The 16,541-nt window shown below is 45.0% G+C and overlaps 2 protein-coding genes across 4 annotated transcripts in view; one reads left to right on the top strand and one right to left on the bottom strand.

The window, feature by feature from the left end:
• Window positions 1-9,709, top strand: part of LOC108164880 (dipeptidyl aminopeptidase-like protein 6) — a 119,882-nt gene extending 110,173 nt beyond the window's left edge. For all 3 annotated transcript variants that reach the window (XM_033388052.1, XM_017300827.2, XM_033388050.1), the window contains 8 exons: window positions 3,742-3,955; window positions 4,030-4,124; window positions 4,205-4,290; window positions 4,352-4,876; window positions 6,461-7,660; window positions 7,727-7,921; window positions 7,998-8,158; window positions 8,237-9,709. In XM_033388052.1, coding sequence (XP_033243943.1) covers window positions 3,742-3,955; window positions 4,030-4,124; window positions 4,205-4,290; window positions 4,352-4,876; window positions 6,461-7,660; window positions 7,727-7,921; window positions 7,998-8,158; window positions 8,237-8,583 — 2,823 coding nt within the window. In that variant the 3' untranslated portion in view covers window positions 8,584-9,709. The remainder of the gene's footprint in view (window positions 1-3,741; window positions 3,956-4,029; window positions 4,125-4,204; window positions 4,291-4,351; window positions 4,877-6,460; window positions 7,661-7,726; window positions 7,922-7,997; window positions 8,159-8,236) is intronic.
• Window positions 9,710-12,018: 2,309 nt separating this feature from the next.
• On the bottom strand, window positions 12,019-15,290 carry LOC108164816 (chorion peroxidase). The gene is made up of 8 exons (XM_017300737.2): window positions 15,002-15,290; window positions 14,045-14,823; window positions 13,554-13,980; window positions 13,165-13,492; window positions 12,921-13,095; window positions 12,687-12,845; window positions 12,306-12,625; window positions 12,019-12,233 (listed from the first exon to the last, which is right to left on the bottom strand). The coding sequence occupies exons 1-8, from the start codon at window positions 15,183-15,185 to the stop codon at window positions 12,167-12,169; spliced, it is 2,439 nt and encodes an 812-aa protein (XP_017156226.1). The 5' UTR covers window positions 15,186-15,290; the 3' UTR covers window positions 12,019-12,166.
• Window positions 15,291-16,541: the final 1,251 nt, after the last annotated feature.

Genomic DNA, 16,541 nt, shown 5'->3' with positions numbered 1-16,541 from the left:
AACTAATATTTTCCGCTGGAACTTTTCACGGACGTCCTCCGACGTTCTGTTCTGGTCTGTTTGGCCCCGGCTTTTCCTCGCTTTGGCCGTGTGGCAATTTGTGGCCACGATAAGGCGAAAGGCGGACAGAGAGAAAACTTGGATCAATAAATAAAAGTAGACAATAAATTTTGCATGCCAGGCAAATGGCGATGAGGATAAAGAGTAAAGACCAGCAGCAGCAGCAGCACAGCGGGGGAAAAGGACAACGAGAGGGCGCTAGAGGGAGAGGAAGAGTTTTTTACCCTTTCATTAATAATTGTCATCCCTGGAGCATTCCCACTAGGAGAGGAGACTCCAAAGTCCATCATAATGACACAAGTTTTGCTCCATGTGCGTGCGTGTGTGTTCGGGCGAAACTTTGCATGCCTCATCCCCCCTCTCCATGCCGACGCTTTTCGTTTCTCCACCAACATTCCATACGCTTTGGGGCCCATCAATGTTGCAAATGATTCTTTTTCGGGGGTGCCCTCACGGGTACCATTTCTGGACAAGGTCCCTCCTCCCCTTCCCGTTCATTGTCTGGCATTCCGACGAAATTTAGTTTGCCTCCTACTCGTATCTGTGTTCTCCTCTTTTTCTGGAGGCAATTTCTAATTATAAGCCGACAGTGAGCGCCGACAACCGGAAAAGTATGGATCGACACTTGCGCAAGGTCGGAATTTTGTGGGAAATTTCGCTGGAAGATTAAAGTGCTGGTCTTTCCATTTTTGGCAGTGCAAAGTACATACAGGGCAAGGCCGTAGCTTAGGAGCCAACAAATTTGATTCCAATTTCAATTTTTGAAAGTGAAATTTACACGATTTCTTCATTAAAAGTGGATACGAAAAGTGTATTTTTTTATAGGTATAAAAAAGTGTATTAAATTGTGTCACTAGTGGAACTTATGTATAAACAAAGTTTACCCCCAAAAATAAATAGAAATAAAAACTAATTGCCAAAGAGAGTCAACAGACACGCTGGACACACACGGAAAATTCAACGGAAATTTTTGGTTGAGAAGCAGCCAAAAGAGAACCCCTCCACCCTGCCAAAAAAAAGTCCACAAAAAGGACATGACTTTAGTGGAGGGGACAGACAACCATTTAGTCTCCAACAATTGTAAATTGTTTGGCATTTCATGGCGCCAATTGTCCTTGGTTTCCTGCTGCCATGTGCCGGCATGTGGCAACAATGCTGTTGATGTCCCTTCATTAGCTATTAATGGGAGAAAGTGCGGCCACAAAAAGGTGTGACAATTGACCCACAAAAGGTGTCCTCAACAAAAGGAACGCAACGATAAATGCCAGGGCACCCAGGCCTGCGGCATGTGGCATGTACGACTGAAAGAATACATCTATCGCCTAAAGTGGTGTGCCTCTGGTGTGATTTCATCGAAGGCGATAGCCTGTGGGTACTGTATCGGTCAGCACCCATCCTGTGGAACATTTGCCGGAAGGAGAGTAGGGGGCTTTCTTTGCACTACCATCCAGGATGTTGGGAACCATCAAAGAGGAGAGCTTGAATGTTTGAAATAAAGATGGAAGCTCAAACCACACTCTTTCGAGTGCTCAATGCTGAAAGATGAAGTGAAACGTTGCCAAAGGTCTCGTAAGCATCCACAAAATGATCGGTACATTGGTGTTCCACGAATGGTTTTTGTGTTATACGACAGGGCAGCTTTTTATATGCAACCGTAAACTGGCTGCTGTGCACCCAGCGCACCTCTCACATGTCATGTGTACCGTGACCGTGCCACACTGTGTGCCACACCAGCACTTGTGGCCTGCCTGCGCTCATTCTCAAGTTGTCCACGGAGCAGTGCTCGGGCGCATAATTGGATTTCCCTGACGAATGTGGAGGCGCCCGGCACTCGGGCGATAGGTTTCATGGTCACCATCGCACTTCAGAACCCCCGTTTTGGTATTTCAAACCGAGAACAATGACGGCAACAGAACAGAACAGAACTATCAAAAGAATGGCTCTTTTACTGCAACTGCTTCATGACTATGAATAATTTCATCATTTTTTTAAAGAATTGTGAATTTTATGAGCACTTCAAAAGCTGATGACAAAACTATTCACAAATCATGGAATGCAAAATTTTTTGATAGCCCCAAAGATTACAAAAAACCCCGGAGTCTCCCCACCGACTGCCGAGCGTACATAGTTTTCATCAATATAATGTTGCTTTTTTATGAACTGGCCATCGCATGCCATAAACTCCACTGACCTTCGTTCGGCTACAGTCCGCCCCAAGACCTCAATCTAATCGAATTTGTGGTACCCCTTCGGGCAACTAATTTCAATTAGGATTTGGCCTGCCCCCCGATTGTCCTGATTCCCCACATGCAACAAGAACAAGAACACACAAACAAGAAAATCCTATTTTCTTTGCTGTTTTCCATTCCATTTCCATTCGATTGCATATCCTACTCCTACTCCGTACATTTTTAATTCGATTCCAGCAGAAGCGAAGCTCTCCGCTCTGATGTTTGCGCAGCTCCGAGCGACAAATGAATGCAAAACCACTTCGGGGACTAAGGCTGAAATCAAATTTGCAAAGTACAAGTAAAAAACCCTCCCAAAAAATAGAACCCACACACAATCCATCGATAAGAAATTCGGGGGGAAAAGGGAGAGGCATGACCGAGGTCTCCTGCCCTCAGGACCCCCTGGGACTGCAGACGAATAGCAAGCGTGGAAAAAGTTTCCTCTCTTCACAAGCAAAATGCATTAAAATAGTTTCGTCCACACTCTTTTTTTTAAAGCAAACACCTCGTATCTACACCTCGAATAATGATATTAGTATTTAGTAGTTGCAGGACTCTTCTATCAGAAGTCTACCAAATACCAAATCCAAAAATGTCCCACTAGGCGAACAGCTACGTCAGCTGTTTTCTTTGCCAGTCACGTGTGAACGTGAAATAGAATATTGTGGAACCAAGCTGATGGCTTCTATTGGAACTTTTTTCCTCTCTGTTTCTAGGGTATCCACTGCTTCCGCACAATGTTTGCCTCCTGCACTCATCGTGTCTGTGTGTTTTCAACAATTTGGCCTTAATTTCTTTGCCATTCGCTTGTCAATTAAGCGCCTCAAGGACGAAGGCTCAACCCACCAACCACCAACCAACCATCCAACCATCCACTGAGATGCATCAAACGATTGCGTTGCCTGTAAAATTCGGCTGCAAGTCCCTTCTTCTCTGCCCACTGATGCCACCGACAGAAATTGATTGGCAATTGGGGTTTTCCCCCAGACGAACACCATCGCATAGTCAGAGCTAAAATTCCATTTGAAACAATTGTTTTGGGGCTGAAAATAAATGAAAGAAAACCCCCAAAACTAAAGGAAACCCAAACGATATTCAAAGCATACTATTACCTCTCCACAAAAATCTTTCATTTATTCAATAGTTGGGTTTTCCTTTTCTCCACGGGTGGTGGGGGTGTTGGTATTTAATACATGGTTTCCATTAGATTGATTAAAAGCGATGGGTGGTTGAGAAAAACAAGGCGCAGCCTTCTGTGCAATTAACCAATTAACTAGCGAAATGAATGCGAAATATGGGCAGACAGCTCGGTAATATTAATAGCCAGCGTAACCCATTCAGCGAATAAATACTTAGTATTTGTTTAACGTTTCACCGAACTTCGCGAAGAAATTTTAATTCAAATTTCCCCACGGAACTAATGGCAGCCCTCTCATTTCTTTCATTTTAGGAACTGGTGGCAATTTCACCCGAGCGTCGAAACTGGCGTGGAATTTTCATAGCCCTCCTGGTAATCGCCGCCGTCTTTAGCCTGATCATATTCTCCATTTTCTTGCTTTCGCCGGAGGATGAGGGCCTACGGATCCGCGGCCGTCGCATGCTACCCAGCGATATACTCGGCAAGAGCCTCCAGTGGAAGCCGTTCAACGGCACTTGGAGTAATGGTAAGCGCCATGCGAGCATTTGTCGGCCATTCATCGATTCATCCATTTCCGAATGAACTCTCGTAACTTTGCAGAACATGAGCTCATTTATCGTGATCCAACGGGCGGGCTGTCCATATTAAACATGGCAGATCTCACCACGCGCATTCTAATGACTAATTCAACATTTGTAAGTACTAGTGTTGGATAATGGCTTGCCTTTTCTGTGCTCATACGGCTGTCCCTCTCTCTCTCCCTCTTACCACACAGCGGCAATTGAATGCAGAATCGTTTATTGTGGCACCGGACCAGAAATACGTGCTCCTGCAATCGGATAGCAATGCAGAGGGATCCAGGTAGACACGCCTACATACTCTATGAATATTATATGTAGTTAAATGTCCTATATCCTTATAGACACCACGTGTATGAGGTGCAAACGGCCAACACATTTCCCTTGGGACCAACGGAGAACATTGCCGAGGCGCCGCGCCTCCAGCATGTGGTGTGGGCACCCATCAATCCTCCGCCACCGCCACCTCCACCGTCGTCTGCAGCAGCAGCCACAACAAGCACCATGGCGCCGCTGCCCAGTGGCAGCATCATTCTGAATAGCCTGGCCGGTGCGGCGGCTGGCGGCAAGACAACAACGCCAACACCGGGCTCAGGCAATGGCAATGGGGGCAATGGACCCTATACGCTCAATCAGGCCATTGCCTTTGTGCACCACAACGACATCTACTACAAGCCAAAGGTGCAGGGCGAACTCGTCTGCCGCATCACCCAGACAGGGATGGGCGGCGTCTTCTTCAACGGTGTGCCCGACTGGACGTACGAGAATGTCCCAGAGCTGGATAGCCGCCGGAGCGGCATGGCCTTCTCCCCAGATGGCCTCTTCCTGGCATTTCTCAGCTACAACGACAGCGATGTCAATGAGTACAAGTAAGTGTCCGAATCAAAGCGAGAAAAATATCGTATCATATCGAATGAAGTCCCCTCCAACAGGCAGCCATCGATAGATTGATCAGGTTGCACCAATGCAACAGAGCCCTCTGCTAGAGCTCAAAAAGCGATTTTTGGGACTTTGTTGAGGGGAAAACTTCTTTTAGTCGAATGCAGGTTCAGGTCGGAGTTTTTCCGATACACTAGTAGATATTTTCCGGCTTTGCAAACGAACATTCTTTTGTAAAGATCATGAAAAGCTTGCTCTTTTTGCATTGCGTTCCCTGAGACAAGCAGACATACACATCACTTATTCAATTTTTTATATTTTCTATAATTTTGAACACTTCATTTGAAAAATTTTTAAGATACAACTAATTTGAATATTACCATGTGTTTTCTCCGGAAATTGCATTCAAAATGTTGTTGAAAATCAGATCTAGAAACCGAATTACGAAATTACGAAACATTTTCAGCATGTGACCATTTCTAGACCTCTCTCTTTTCGTCTGCATCTGTGTGTAGGGGAATCTCTTGATGTTTGTTTAGTGGCTCTATCGTTTGTATACATTTTGTTGGCCGAATGTTTTTGGCATCGTAAAATTGGTCGGAATTGAAACAGCAGAAGTCGAATGAAAAACACCATAAAACGAGACAGGCCAAAAGACAACGGAAGAACGGAATTGCGTTGGGGGTGGGTGGCACTTCTTAGCGGCCTGTTCGGTTGTAGAAATCCGATATCAGTTCTTCGACGGTGGGTAGTGGATCAACCAGGGAATATCCCTTGATTGATCCCCATTGATTAACCCGAATATAGCCGCACCTGACACCAATTGAGATGCTCTCCTCAAACGTCTTCCAAAAGCCAGGATCTGTAATATTGTTCTGTGGATGTAATGGATATGTGTAATGTATAGATTTCAAAGATCTATCTATCAAAAAAGTACTCACATGATTAAAATTCACCTGCTGAGCGATCTCAGACAAGGTGGCTGGCTGCTTGTTATTCGACAGCACTTTAATGATTTCAATACAATACTTGTTGTATTGTGGTTTGGGCAACTGCGACTTCATCTTGTTACTCTCAAAGTAGATTCTCCAATGACAAAAATAAGACAATTTCGAACTCCGCACTTGACTGGGAATTCAAAGGCTTTGAACGATTTGTTTGTAGAGAGGGTGGACAGAATTGTAGATGTAGGAGTACACGATTGAAAAGGCGAGCGTGCGATGCATACATTTTCGCTGTGTAACAGGTAGGTGTGGAGAGTCGGGTGGAGCGCATACAACGCGCTGTAACAACGAAGTGCTAACAGCAAGCGGCTAGAACGAGTATTAAAAGCGAGCGGTTACCCTGACCGGTAACAGCGAGCGGTTACAACGAGTATTAACAGCGAGCGGTTACACCGAGTGCTATTAGCGAGCGGTTACAGCGAGAATTAACAGCGAGCGGTTACACCTCTAGCAGAGCTGCCGCCCTAAACAGCCTTCTTTGGCATTCGATTTGTTGTGCAGTTGCCATAGGGATTTCGGGATTCTCTCTTGAATTTATAACTAAATGTTTTTATTACTATATATTTACAGATACACTTGGATGGGCGATGACATCAAATATCCGGCAGTGTTGAGCCAACGCTACCCAAAGACGGGCGCCAGGAACCCCAATGTCACCGTGAATGTGGTGAATCTTTCGGTGATCAAATACATCATTCCTTCGCAAGTCAAACTCCCAGCGGATCTGGTGAACGGCAGCTATGTGGGCGGCTTGACATGGGCCTCGCCCATCGACCTCTCGGTGACGGTGACGAATCGCGACCAGACGAAGGCCACCACTGTGATCTGTCGGGCGCCGAACTTCCACTGTCAAGTGGTGCACACGGAGGTGACCATCAACGATGGCTGGGTGCTGCCCTCCGAGCGGCCCATCTTCTCCGCCAGAATCGCTGCACAGATGCGCCAGGGCCATCGACAGTACCAGATGCAGATGCAGCTACAGGAGACGGCAACGACGTCGGCGATGGGCAACGATACGCTGGCGAATAACGTGAGCAATGGCCAAACGACCTACGAAATCACCAATGGTGGATACCTCCTGAAGCGACTGCCAGTGCGTGATGGAGAGCATGGACACTACCGTCATGTGGTGTTTATCTCATCGCTGGACCGCCGTCCTGTGCCCCTGACCATGGGCCGCTTCGAGGTCACAGAAATTGTCGGCTGGGACGAACAGCACGAGATCGTCTACTTTATGGCGGCCCCCGAGAAGCGGCCTGGCGAGCGGCATCTCTACAAGATCAGCCTCAAGCTAAACGTCACTGAATCAAATCGCACGTACATCACCTCCACGCAGCCCACGTGCCTGACGTGCGACAACACGGAGGCCACCTATCGCCTGCACAGGGCCAACCCGTCGAAGATGCCGACGCGCGGCGACAGCTGGGAGGACATTGTGGCACGCCTCGAGCCGGATGATTGCATCTACGATATACCCAAGAACTGCCTCTACAATCGGGTGCAGTTCAGCGGCGACTATAGCTACTACGTGCAGGAGTGCCTTGGCCCAGAGGCGCCCAGTGTCTACCTGGTGGAGACCGCCAGTAACGACAAGATCTTTGTCCTCAATGCTGGGGATGTCCTGAGACATCGCCTCTCCCAGCTGGCCATACCACAGATGCGCACGTTCAGCGTGGAGATTCGTCACGGGTTCCATGCCCAGGTGCGACTCTTTCTGCCGCCAGGGATGCGCGAGGAGGAGGAGGTTGCCTTTCCCCTGGTGCTGCATGTGTAAGTGCATTCGATCAATGCCAATCTATTCATTCATGTACTCATTGGCAATAATATTGCTTTTAGGGATGCCTCGCCGGGGTCTCAGTTGGTCACCGAACGGTTCCATATCGACTGGAACTGGTATTTGTCCAGCCAGCGGAGCTTCATCGTGGCCCAGATTGATGGACGGGGCAGTGGCTTCCAGGGTGAGCTGTTGCGCACTCAGGTCCATGGAAAACTAGGGACCGTCGAGGTGGAGGATCAGCTGGGTGTCCTCACGTGAGTATCCTCGCATTGATGCTATCCCCTATTCCCTCGTATGTCAGTATGTATTTCATATGTATTTTTGTCACAGATATTTGCGTGACAACTTAAAGTTCATCGATCCATTGAGAATCTGCGCCTTTGGGTGGGGCTACGGCGGCTATGCAACGGCCATGATGCTCATCGATGACTCCCAGCAGGTGCTCCAGTGTGCGGTGTCCATCAATCCCATAGTCAACTTTGGATTCCACTGTGAGTGTGAGAATGGGATCCCTTAATACGGAAAATTACACCTTCCTTACATCCATCCTTCCTTCGTTCCACAAATAGATTCCTTCTTCACTGAGCGATATATTCCCTTGAAGGGCGACTATCTGCGGGCATTGCAGGAGGCGGATCTCACGATGAAGGCGGGCAACATTAAGGGGCGCAACCTGATGCTGATGCACGGAACGGCCGATACGTTGGTGCATCAGGAGCATACGCTGATTCTGGTGCGGGCACTGGTCGATCAGCAGGTGAAGTTCCGGCATCAGGTTTATCCCGATGAGGATCATGCGATCGGCAGATCGCTGAGCCATGTGTACAAGACCATGGAGTGGTATTTCGATGAGTGCTTCGGCCCCGTCGACGACAACGAGTGGGACCCGACGGGTCTGTTCGTGTTCAAGCAATAATTAAGACCCCCCTACGATCCTTACGACGAGGATCCGCTGGCCAATCAGCTAAGCGACATCGACATTGATCCCGATCCCGGCGATCGGCAGCACGGCAGCAATCTCAGCACTCTCATCACGGCCACCACCACCAGTGCGTCGCTCTCCGCTCTGGACGAGCTGGACAACAGCCTCCAGGTGCTCGACCTCATGACCTCCTCGAGCACCTCCACCACCCTTAGCAAGGTCTCTGGCAAGCTGTGCAACTACAGCAGCAAGCGCCGGCTGGAGCAATCGGAGACGGCCCTGGCCGAAAAGACGCGCATCCTGCAGCACTAGAAGTGCAGCCACAATGCCACAAAGTTGACTCTCAAAATGCATTTCCACTGTGCTAGTACTCTTTTGATTTTGGTTTCTTTTCTTGTATGCCAAAGTTAAGTTCCATTAGGCAGGGCAGGACATTCGCATGTTCCCAGAACGGATGCTCGATCTCTTTTCGAGATTTCATCGTAGACAAATCCTGAATCGCTCCACTCGCTTATGGGAAATTTTGTATAGCGTGTGTTTGTGTATGTGTGTGTGGTGTGCCCTAGCGGAACACAGAGGAGTATTAGATAGTCTCTTCGTTTGTTGCTTGAGAACTGATGATGGATGATGGATGATGGATGATGGATATAGGCTTGAAGGCGCAAACGCCCCAGAGTCCGTGTGCAGATGGAAGGAAACAAAAGAAAAGCAAGGTGATTCATTTATGCGACTGATTATTAACATATGTGTATTAAATAATTAACAAAAAGTCATCGAGCAAAACAGAGTGGGACAAGAGAAAGAGAGAGGAAGAGACCAGTGAGAGAGGGTGAAGAGAAGGATGAAACAATGTCGATGTAAATGTCGTAGGGAAGAAAAGCGTAGGGGAGAATAAACCGAAATGCATACGAAAAATGCATACAATTTCTAGCATAAAAAACGATTAAAAACTCAACTTAACACCATGAAACCATGTATCCAGATATACGATATGTGTGTGATCCCAATACCCACACCCCCCACCCCTATGTGTGTGTGTATCCCGTTTTCTTTTGTTGTTGTGTTACCTTATATGTTATTTGTTGTTGTTGTCTTATTTATTTTTTTGTATTCGTAATCGTATGTGGATATATAATATGTATATACATATACATATATATATATAGTTGTAATTGACTGAACGTTATTTTTTTGTATATATTGATAATTAAATTTTAAACAATATGAAACATACATATTAAAACAATTAACTCATGTCCAAAGGAAGGAGGAAATATCTTTTAAAAATAGCAACAATTTGCAAAGTAGTTCAATGTACCGGAAAAATACCGAAAATACCTTAAAAAACCCCTCATAGCAAAAGACCGAACCCTTCCCTCCCACAGAAATACTACGATAGAAAAATCCGTGAAAAATCGGTGTAAAATGAATGTTTTTGTTGGCGACTATAAAAGTACCCTGTAATCCAGTGTAATCCAGTGTAATCCACTTGACCTGCCAGAGGATTAGCCTTGGATTGGGAACAGTAATCCAATTGAATAATACCAAACATTCCTCTCTAGACATTGTACTTGTAAAACAGCTTTAAACGTCATATCCCCCCGTAACAATAATAATCTACTCCCAATCGAACCCCTCCCCCCACCCCCACAAATCGAAATCGAATCTCCTGTGTGGTAATTGCAGATGTCTAGCACAAGCTACACACAAATATAAGAAACCTTATTTTTAAAAATCTATTATTACGATATACTATATAAAGAGGAGGGTAGGACGGAGAAGGAGAAGAATGTGCCACACTGAGACAAGTCCAAGGCTTGGAATACCCCAACCCACCCCGCTCCCAATCATCGGATCGGACCAGAGCGAAGTCCCAAGTCCAGTTTTTAGAAGAGAACTCTGAATGCTAGGGATGCTGCGGATGCTAGAGGGGAATGTGTGTGAACCAAAAAGAGCAAAAGATTTTTTTTTAGATTTTTTTACCATTAACATTAAAATGAACAAAAGCTAAAGAAGGAAGGAAAGATAAAAAAGATATACACATATGTACATATATACATATATATATATACATATATATATAGTATATACCATACATATATGAGGATTGGATTGGATGATTGTCAAGCATAGATGTTAAATGTTGCATGAGTAAGCGAAATTTTATTGTAGCAGGACCCAAGAAGAAACAATAAAAAAGGGGTCCCCCCTCTTCCAAGACCCCAAAGAAGTTTCCCCAAAAAACTCCAGCCCAAAAAAACAGAAAATATAACTAACAGAAATATAGTCAAGCTTTAAATGTTGTACACTGAGGGGGAGTAGAGACAAGTGTGGAGATTCATAAATCTGATGGATCAGAATAAATCGAAGAAATCCATCGCCCTAAATAGTTTATGGTTGCGGAAAAATGAAGGAACAAAAGGACGAAGTGGAAGCAAACCAAAATGCATATTTATAAATGTTTAACACAAGAATTCTATAATAAACTAAACGAAAGTAAATATATATATACATATATACATACATACATACATACATACATACAAAAAGTAAATGTAATTGTGCTAAAGCAGAACCGATCGATCAATATGTATTTTATGTATTCCAAGCTACAAGACAAAACCATTAACCTAGTATGTGGAACCAAAACAAGTAAACGTAAAGCTAACACAAAATAAAAATACAAAAAACAAAACAAAAAATACGAAACGAAACAAAAAACAAAACAAAAAATACGAAACGAAACAAAACGAAATCTCATTTCCATAAAGTACAAACGAAAACAAAAAATATAATATAATTGTACCCTTTGTTGCCCCGCACATTGAGCCCAAAAACCACGTACGAAATGACCAAATACTGGACAATGTTTAAATGTTTTGTTTAGTCATTTGAAAAATGACACCCCCCAACGAAGAGATTTGGTTTCAAGACGAAGAACATTTCAAAACGACAAACACTACAAAAAATGGTATTTAACATGAAACGGAACCGAATTCGAATAGATTTTAGCGTATAAATAGCAAAACTATGTATTTCCAACAACAGACACAACGTATACCAACATTTGAGAACTAAAAACCAACTAAAAAACGAAACAATAAAGACATTTTTGTGTGTATGCAAAATAAGATGTACAATTGTCTTTGAATTTCCCGCAGGACGCGCGCAGATGAGCGCAATGTTGTAAAGTGGTCAAGGCTGCCTTTGATCTGGTTCATGTTTTCTCTGGACAAACTGAACCGAACTGATATGCACCGATATGTATTGCTCTTATCACATGTGTGCGGTCATACTAACCTATCCGATATGCATATATCGACGTTTCCGAGCACCGTTGCTATGTAAAATTTAATTTAAATTCGAATTCAAATAAATGAAATCTAACTAACATCAATGAAAGGGCCATGATCCACTGCAAATATGAAATTCAATAATCACATATCATGACCTTTAATTTCGTTTCTTCGTTACATAAATCGGGGGTATATCCCCCCCATACATTCCACCGAGCACTCGGGCGCATTAAAAACTTGATAAATAATTATAAATAAAAATGAATAATTTAGAAATAATCTCAAGTGCGCCAGGCATTCAGATTGACGGCAGGCAGGATGGGATCATCGCAGCCAATCATTTGGTTGCTGCAAAAAAGAGGTTTGGCTCATGAGCTTCCATTACACTTCCTGGGATCGATCTTTGCGACATTCTCTTACCCCGGAAAGTCAGCACGGATAAAGGCGGCCACGGGCACTTCCTGGAGCGTTAGGCGATCGGCATTGTCGCAAATCAGACGAGCCATCGTTGTCTTTCGAATCTCCTGCAGCTGATTGGGTGTGAAGGCGCCGGGATTGATGTCAGCATCGTACTCGTAGTAGTAGCGATCTCCGTGTTTGAAGCGCGCAAACTGATCGGCAATGATCTCGGCAAAGGTAACGCCCACAATGCCGCCCTCAACGGCTTTCTCCAGGAGTCCACCAACCCACAAATCAATGTCATCCGGCGTCCTATAAGCGCGTGCCAGCTTTTGGCCAACCTGTTGTGTGGGGAGAAATCGAATCATCCATTCTCAAAGAGAAACCATCTGGCACTCGTACCTCGTGGGGAAACTGATGAAAAGTCTTAATCTTGGGGGCACCCATAAGCTCCAGATAATCGTTGTAGCAGTGCAAACCCTGGTCGCGCCCACGCTGTATATTTATGGCGGCCAGATCGAGACCGAATGGATTATCACCGCGGAACAGGAATCGACTGAGCTGCTCATGAATGAATGAGTGAAGAATCAATCCATTAATTCAGAGTCAAGTATGATAGGGTATAATAATACTTACTCCTTGGGTAATAGAGCTGTCGATCTGCTGAATGGGCTGGCTGTAAAGGGTCCGGAGCATATTATCGTAGAACTCACGCTTGCGCATGCGCGACGGATTGAACATCACATCCGGGATATTGATCACTTCATCAATGCGGCCATGCTCGCCCCGTATGCGGAACTTTCCATCGACACTAGAGCGGGGATACCAAAATTCATGCATCATGTGTGCAATATGTAAAAAAGTTAATCCAGAAACAAACCTGGAATGCCCCATGCGATAGGCGGCACCAGAGAATTCGTTGGTTATAGCAGGATTCACATCCGGGCTATAGTCATGCGCATAGCCCTGATGGAGGGGCACCAGTCGGAAGCGCTTCATCTGCTGCGGTCCAATGATAATCGGCAGGAACTCATTGTAAGTGATGTGCTGCACTTCGGCAATGACGATGCGCCGTGCCTCCTGGAAGAGCCACTCATCGCCGGCCGATGGATTGATCTGGGCCAGTATATCGGCCACACGATTGTGCTCGCGAGCGAAGAGTATTTGAAGGGTAATGAGCGATATGATCTGATTGGTGCGTCCGTCTCCTGCAGAGCTCTTTCTTCATTAGGCACATGGGGACACAAGAATAAAGACTAGTGTATTTACCCGACTTGAAGCAAGACTTTCCGGCCTCCTCACTAGGACAGGCCTTCTTGTCGTCCGCCAGCGGCAAAAGATCCCGTCCGAAATCGTTCAGCATGCGCAAGCGTCCGCCTTTTAATGATCTCAGATCACGGGCTGCCTCCTGACTGGAGCCGTACACCGGCGAGACGTCCAAAAAGTGCGTTACCTTGCTCATTTGCTTGCCATAACTGAGCTGGCAGTCCCGATTCGGCACAAGGGAGAGCCTCACCAAGTTCAGGCAACGAACGCCGAAGGCATTGTAAAATTCATCATCCGGATCTACGGAGATCGGCATGCAGGCAAAGTGGCTCTGCTGTGGATTCAATGGCCCTTTTCCCCCAGGAGAACAGCACTGCACTAGATCCCCACCGTCGAGACGCACTGTGGAGGTCTGCGAGACATCGTGTGCCTGCCAAAGGTAAGTGGAATCTCTTGTCACAGGTTCTGTTTCTAGTGGTGGGGCATATACAAACCAAAACCTGTCCAAACTGCATCACCAGAAGATTGTACTTGGGATGGGGACGATCGACATCGGCCAGGAGGATTCGGGAGATCTTGCGAGCCCCCAACAGAAGAGTGCCGTCAGTCGAGTGGACACGGGGATTCCAGATGCCATCCTCGTAGGCCGGCGGCAGCATACGCTCCAAGGGCTGGCCGGCAGCACCCCAATGCGACCGGGCTGGCGACGGATTGTTGCATGTCCCGTCAAAGCTGCGATATACGGATTGGATGTTCCGACAAATTGGCGGTGCCTGGCAGGGCTGGTCCAGCGGTGACTTTGTGAACTTTACCGGTACGTTGTTGGTGATGATATCGTCCACGGGTAGCTGTTCCATCTTGCTGAAGAGCTGTGTGGTGAAGACCTGCTCGAGGGCATTGTGGGACAGCCCAAAGTTGTGCAGATCCTCCTTGGCCGTGGAGTGGAAGACAATGCCGTGACTGAAGTCGGGCAGACCCCGATGAACGGGTATCTGGGCCACACCATGCATCAGATGTTCAAAGTTTCGCCGGGCCTCATCGAGTAAGGTGGGAGACACAAAGCTGGGAAAATCCGCGCGACGCTCCCTGTTCTCCAAGCGCGGAGCTGTGTGGTTCTGGCCCGTCTGGCAGCAGTAGCCAAATTTGCCGGCTGGAAGGTCGCAAATTTGCGGTTTCTCATGGCTTTTCATGCGGACATGGGCTGGACACTGGATTTGTGGCACGCATTTCACACCGGTACATGGGAGACATTTTTTCAGCAGCCCGCTGGTGGCTAGAAAGAGATGCATGTAGATATAACCGTAAATAGAGCTGTGCAAGAATGCGCTAGAATGGGATGACACTATGCTCACAAATTAACCGTTCTTTGGTGGCCATTATAAAAATCACTCGGAAAAAAATAAAATATTCAAATTTTCTTACAAAATAAATCACTACAAAATTGCACTTACCTGTGCTTGTTTCTGTAGATCCAGTTGGAGCAGGAGACACAGGTGCAGCAGATGTCTGCTGATTCTCAACTTCTAAATCGTTGCGGCTCTGCCGTGCAGAAAATGCGGCTGCTGCTGAATTCTCAAATTGACACACCAATAAAAAATGCCACAAGAGCAAAGAAATACACAATATCCGACACATTTTACTAATTAATCAAATAATTAATTGCTTGGTAAAATTTATTTGTCTGATCAATCTCAATAAGCGCGCCACCGTTGGTTTGACACTTCCTTCTTCTTTCCATTCGAACTTAGCCCACTTAAGCCCCCTCTATTTAAACAGGTGAATAACTTGAGCTAAGCCGCGATAATAATACTGTTTTCAAGTTCTTCTTGTATATCCATCCTTTCTTTTTTCCTTCAAACAAATTGACCACGATATCTTTCCCCTAAACTGCGCGAAAATTCTTCAAGATTCATATTTTCGTGGAGTCCATTCGAGTACCCACTGGTCAACAAGGGGTTAATCATTCTCTTTCCATGATCGGAAATCATATTCCTCGATTTCAATATTCGCTTTAATATAACTAGCTAAATAGGAGCCTCAGCCGTAAAAAAATTATTTCATCCGATTGATGAATCAATTTTCTACCATATTGTTTAGTTTTAAATGAAAAAGGTCAACAAAATAAAACGCTAGTTGGCATGAAATGAAACGTCAGTAAATGTAATGTTAAGTAATTTCTGACATGCTGGTTTTGACCACTTGTGGGCTTGTCAGCCGGGTATATATTTGTTTATTTCTTAGATTAATTTTTTTTTAAAGCTGCTTTGAAAACTAATCAAAAATTTATTTGCTACAGATTGTCATTTTTGTACACATTCAAGCATTTGATTAGTTTTCAGTATATATCTCTCGATCCCGATACCTACAAGAAGACAATAAGCTTTAAAATATCGTTGAAATATTGAAAATAATATTAAATAATATTGAATAATATTGAAATATATTGAAAATAAATTGTTTTTGCCTGGGATGACAAACATATTCACAATTCTATAACATCCATTTCCCCCAGGGTATGTGTGCATGGAATGGGACTCATTGTCGTCAACCGGTTATGACGACTAATTCCTGGTTATTCTTTCTTCCGTCGAATATTCCCAGCTATATAGATCTCTCAGTTTAGCCAAGATAATTTTATTTGATTGCTGAATCAATTTTGATCAAGATGAACTACTTTTAAATACTTGCATGTTTTTTGTTTTGACAAAAACACGATTTCAACAAAAATGTTCAATAGTCGCAGATTGTGACGTCAATGTTGCTGGTATTTGCAGACTCATTTCTTGTCAACCAGAGTGTGGTGATTTGTATACCCTATTTCGTGAATATTATATAAATATACTGTTTTCCAACCTGCTTTCAAACGTAATTAGTAAAGACCTTGTCTTAGATTGCATTTTTTTGGTCTATTCATGCATTTGATTAGGTGTTTGTAAATAAATCCTGATCCCAGTACCAGTTCTTGATCTCTGTAGACAGACGATGAGCTGC

This window comes from Drosophila miranda, chromosome XL (assembly GCF_003369915.1).
Source record: "Drosophila miranda strain MSH22 chromosome XL, D.miranda_PacBio2.1, whole genome shotgun sequence".
NCBI lineage: Eukaryota > Metazoa > Arthropoda > Insecta > Diptera > Drosophilidae > Drosophila > Drosophila miranda.
The sequence above is the reverse complement of the archived record's forward strand: the minus strand, read 5'-3'. Positions and strand labels throughout refer to the sequence as shown.

Bases quoted from the DNA above. Each gene is read 5' to 3' on its own strand.
- LOC108164816 (XM_017300737.2), bottom strand. From the start codon at position 15,185: ATGTGTCGGATATTGTGTATTTCTTTGCTCTTGTGGCATTTTTTATTG. The intron at 13,493-13,553 runs GTAAATACACTA...AGAGCTCTGCAG, and splicing joins AAAGTCTTGCTTCAAGTCGG to GAGACGGACGCACCAATCAG. The intron at 12,846-12,920 runs GTAAGTATTATT...ATTCATGAGCAG, and splicing joins ACAGCTCTATTACCCAAGGA to CTCAGTCGATTCCTGTTCCG.